Genomic DNA, 5,107 nt, shown 5'->3' with positions numbered 1-5,107 from the left:
CTGCAGTACCCACTACTATTTCCTTATGGTGAGGACGGATACAGAGACGATATACAGTTTACTACTGTCGAAGGCCGGAGTTCAAATGCAAGGAGTAAACTTAGCCCAAGAGAGTATTTTTCATTCCGTTTGCAATATAGGTTCAATGAAATGTCAACATTGCTATATGCTAGACGGTTGTTTCAACAATATTTGGTTGATGCTTATACCATGATAGAATCAGGACGCTTGGTTTATATTAGGTCTCATCAAAAGTCACTTCGGTGTGAATCATACAAATGTTTGACAGATGCGTTAACACGTGGTGAGGTAGATCCTACTTCCCAAGGAAAGCGCATTATTTTGCCATCGAGTTTTACCGGAGGTGCAAGATATATGGTGCAAAATTACCAAGATGCAATGACGATTTGTAGATGGATCTGGTATCCAAGTCTATTTATTACATTCACGTGTAATCCTAAGTGGCCTGAGATTGAAAGATTTTTACAACCAAGGAAACTCAAACCTGAAGATAGGCCAGATATAGTATGCCGTGTGTTTAAAATGAAATTAAATGCACTCATAAAAGACATTAAGAAGGAGAAGATTATTTTGCCGTCGAGTTTTACCGGAGGTGCAAGATATATGGTGTAAAATTACCAAGATGCAATGACGATTTGTAGATGGATCTGGTATCCAAGTCTATTTATTACATTCACGTGTAATCCTAAGTGGCCTGAGATTGAAAGATTTTTACAACCAAGGAAACTCAAACCTGAAGATAGGCCAGATATAGTATGCCGTGTGTTTAAAATGAAATTAAATGCACTCATAAAAGACATTAAGAAGGAGAAGATTATTTTGCCGTCGAGTTTTACCGGAGGTGCAAGATATATGGTGCAAAATTACCAAGATGCAATGACGATTTGTAGATGGATCGGGTATCCAAGTCTATTTATTACATTCACGTGTAATCCTAAGTGGCCTGAGATTGAAAGATTTTTACAACCAAGGAAACTCAAACCTGAAGATAGGCCAGATATAGTATGCCGTGTGTTTAAAATGAAATTAAATGCACTCATAAAAGACATTAAGAAGGAGAAGATTTTTGGACTTGTGGATGCAGGTAATTTATGTGATTTTATAAATATTACCGAATATATTTCATTGTTACGTATACTTAAAATAATTGACAATTTTTAAGGGGTCTAATTTCACCATCTTTGTATTTGCAGTAATTTACACCATTGAATTTCAGAAAAGGGGATTGCCACATGCTCACATTTTGATATTCTTGAGCAAGAGTAGCTCTTACCCTAATCCTAAAGATATTGACATGATCATATCTGCTGAGATTCCAAGTCAATTGTGCGACCCTGAGTATTATAAAGCTGTAGAAGAATTTATGATTCACGGTCCATGTGGTGCAGCGAGGAAGAACTCACCTTGCATGATAAATGGTATGTGCTCTAAATTCTTCCCCAAAAAAATTGTTGAAAACTCAATAGTGGATTTCGATGGATATCCAATCTATCGGCGTCGAGATAATGGTCGTACAATACGGAAGAATGGGATTGACCTTGATAGTAGATATGTTGTTCCACACAATAGACATTTGCTTATGAAGTACAAGGCTCATATTAATGTGGAGTGGTGCAACCAATCTAGATCAATAAAGTACTTATTCAAGTACGTCAACAAAGGTAATAATAGGGTCACAGCTGAATTCTACAACAGTGGGGTTGAAGAATCTACTGGAAAAATTGTAGATGAAATCAAGATGTACTATGACTGTAGATATATTTCACCCCCTGAGGCTGCGTGGAGGATTTTTGGTTTTGACATACAATTTAGGAATCCATCTGTTGAGCGATTGAGTTTCCATCTTCCCAATGAGCAATCAATAATATTTCATGACGACGATTTGGTCAATGATGTTGTAAATCGACCAACAGTAGCTCAAAGCATGTTTACTGCCTGGTTTGAGGCTAATAAAAAGTACGCAGCAGGGAGGCAGTTGACTTATTCACAGATGCCAACCAAATTTGTTTGGAAGAATGATAAAAGAGAATGGCAACCTAGGCAAAGAAATTGGGCAATTGGGCGAATCTTTTATGTGCCACCAAATACTGGTGAGATCTTTTATCTTAGGTGTTTACTTAATATAGTTCGTGGACCGACTTCATTTGATGAGATTAAAAAGGTCGATGGTGTTCAATACAATTCATTTAGAGATGCGTGTTATGCCCGCGGATTAATCGAAGATGATAAAGAGTATGTTGATGCAATCACTGAGGCAGCAACAAGTTCACTACGAAAGTTGTTTGTTACCCTTTTGACATCCAGTTCGATGTCCAAACCAGAAAATGTTTGGGAGATGGTTTGGCAATACTTATCAGATGATGCTGGATATATTTCTAGAAGGAACCTCTCAGTCTCAGGTAACATTTATTTTAATATTATTATTCATATCCGTTTTTAAAACCATTACATCTTACATTTTTTGATTTATTTTGTAGATTTAAGTATGAATGAATCTCAAAAAAAGAATTTTGCGTTGCTTGAAATAGAGAAATTGTTGAATGCTTGGAACAAATCTCTATCAGATTACCCACCTATGCCAATGCTAGATGGATACAATGATTGGTTTTGTGGTAACAGGTTGTTGTTAGAGGAGATGTCATATGATAGGGAAGCTCTAATGCATCAACATAATTCGTTGCATCCGAAACTAACTGATGAACAGCTACTCATATACAATAAGGCGATGGGAGATGTTGAAACTGAGCGAGGTGGAATGTATTTCGTTTATGGTTACGGTGGAACAGGAAAAACATTTTTGTGGAAGACAATTTCAGCAGCTTTACGGTCCAAAGGCGAGGTCGTTCTAAACATAGCATCAAGCGGTATAGCTTCGTTGCTGCTACCTGGAGGTAGGACTGCACACTCCAGGTTTGCTATACCTATTGGTGTTAATGAAGATTCCACTTGCAACATCAAGCAAGGCAGTCCACTTGCTGAATTGATAATCAAATCCAAATTAATAATTTGGGATGAAGCTCCGATGATGCACAAACATTGCTTTGAAGCATTGGATCGAACAATGAGAGATTTAATGCGTTTCAAGAATTCAAGGAGCTCAACAATGACATTTGGAGGGAAAACAGTGGTGTTGGGTGGAGACTTTAGACAAATTCTACCCGTTATTCTGAAAGGTACTAGGCAAGATATAATACAAGCCAGCATTAATTCATCTTACTTGTGGAATAATTGTGAAGTTCTTCGTCTAACAAAGAATTTAAGATTGCGGGGTGTTACTAATGAAAACGATGTTGAGAAGTTAGATCGTTTTTCCAAGTGGATTGCGGATTTAGGTGATGGTAATCTTGGTGAAGACAACGATGTTGATTGCAATATAATAATACCGTCTTCAATTGTATTAGAAAATGAGGTTGATCCTATCAGACAAATTGTTGAAAGCACATTCCCTGAATACCGTTCTGGGAACATAGATGAAAGACAATTAGAGAATAGAGCTATATTAGCTCCAACATTAGATGTTGTTGACGAGGTCAATGAATACATGAATGGTATTAATGAAGCTGCATCAAGAACATATTTGAGTTGTGATTCTGTTTGCAAGGCTGAGGCAAACTTTGATATGCAATCTCAGGTACACACAACATAATTTTTAAATAGCTTGAGGTGCTCAGGTGTACCAAACCACTCTTTGACGCTGAAAATTGGAACTCCAGTTATGCTGTTGAGAAATATAGATCACGCAATGGGATTGTGCAATGGTACAAGGTTAATAGTAACACAATTGGGAAATCATGTTATTGAGGGGAAAATCATAGCTGGCAATAACGCAGGTACAAAGGTTTTGATACCAAGGCTATCTTTGACTCCTTCAGACCCAAGACTTCCATTCAAGTTTCAAAGAAAGCAGTTCCCTCTTATGTTATCATATGCAATGACAATCAACAAAAGTCAAGGTCAGACGCTTTCACATGTTGGTTTGTTATTGAAAAAACCTGTTTTTAATCATGGCCAATTATATGTTGCAGTCTCTCGGGTCAGTAATCCAGATGGTCTTAAGGTCTTAATTTGTGGGGAATCTAGAGGTCTTCTAAACAAGACTCAAAATGTAGTATATAAAGAAATCTTTAATAATTTGTAATTGTTTTATTTATTTATCAATAAAATATTATATTTTGTGTATTTGTGACGTCTATAACCTTATTGACCATATATCATGAATAAAACAATTTTTAATATATTTCACCATAATAACATGGCCGTGCATCGCACGGGTGCAACTACTAGTCTATCATTATAATAAAGCAGTAACTTTTGGCCTAAAACATTTTCCCGCCCACACCAACCGGCGTCGTTTTAATAAGATAACTCAATAGTCGAATTAATTATGGCTAATAGTCTATTACCGATGTAAATAAAGACTTCTAATAGTCAAAGAGTTCTAATTACATTGAGAAGCTAACCTATAATCTACATTTATTTACGTATATAAAGATACAGATATATATATCTACGGCTATTACACATCTATATACGAGAAAATGCTTTGAAAAAATAATCTATTGAATGTAATCTTGGGTCTCGAAACGTTTCAAGCAGCATTCATAGTTCCAAGACAATATTCAAAATTGAAAAACAAATTTCAGCCTCTATATATCTCTCCAGTTTGAACCACCTGAAAAGACGCAAACAAAGAACCAAAAATCTGGGCAAAGATACTATGTCATCTCAGTATTGATTAAACACAGTTGCTTGAAGATTACAGTGAGAACACCTGCTACCTGCCATCTCAGTATTGATAAAACACAGTTGCTTGAAGATTACGATGAGAACACCTGCACATCTTTTTTTTTTTTTTTTTTGACAATTGTATTGAGATTTTTACTGGATTATGCATGTGGACTGACAAAATTGGAAGCATAATTTTCTGGAAACATTTCTATTCTCACCTATATTATCTACTAATTATTCAGTTTTTTTTTTTTTTTTTTTTTTTTTTTTTTTTTTTTTTTTTTTTTTTTTTTTGTTCAATTACTACTATATATTCATGTTTGGTTTCTTTTCTATTTCTTTATCTAATTTCCAATAT

The 5,107-nt window shown here is 35.5% G+C and overlaps 1 protein-coding gene across 1 annotated transcript; it reads left to right on the top strand.

Annotated features, from left to right (window-relative positions):
• The first annotated feature begins 648 nt into the window (after nucleotides 1-648).
• On the top strand, nucleotides 649-4,085 carry LOC109184103. The gene is made up of 4 exons (XM_019334147.1): nucleotides 649-1,105; nucleotides 1,215-2,420; nucleotides 2,499-3,652; nucleotides 4,047-4,085. The coding sequence occupies exons 1-4, from the start codon at nucleotides 649-651 to the stop codon at nucleotides 4,083-4,085; spliced, it is 2,856 nt and encodes a 951-aa protein (XP_019189692.1).
• Nucleotides 4,086-5,107: the final 1,022 nt, after the last annotated feature.

The sequence above is a fragment of the Ipomoea nil genome, unplaced genomic scaffold (genome assembly GCF_001879475.1).
Source record: "Ipomoea nil cultivar Tokyo-kokei standard unplaced genomic scaffold, Asagao_1.1 scaffold1250, whole genome shotgun sequence".
In the NCBI taxonomy this organism is placed as follows: Eukaryota; Viridiplantae; Streptophyta; class Magnoliopsida; order Solanales; family Convolvulaceae; genus Ipomoea; species Ipomoea nil.
Note: the sequence above shows the minus strand (reverse complement) of the source record. Positions and strands in the feature narration are given on the sequence as shown.

What these genes read in the sequence shown, in the direction of transcription:
- LOC109184103 (XM_019334147.1), top strand. Translation starts at nt 649, where the DNA reads ATGACGATTTGTAGATGGATCTGGTATCCAAGTCTATTTATTACATTC. An exon ending in TTTTGGACTTGTGGATGCAG is followed by an intron (nt 1,106 to 1,214) that starts GTAATTTATGTG and finishes TTGTATTTGCAG; the next exon opens with TAATTTACACCATTGAATTT. An exon ending in ACTTTGATATGCAATCTCAG is followed by an intron (nt 3,653 to 4,046) that starts GTACACACAACA and finishes TATATGTTGCAG; the next exon opens with TCTCTCGGGTCAGTAATCCA.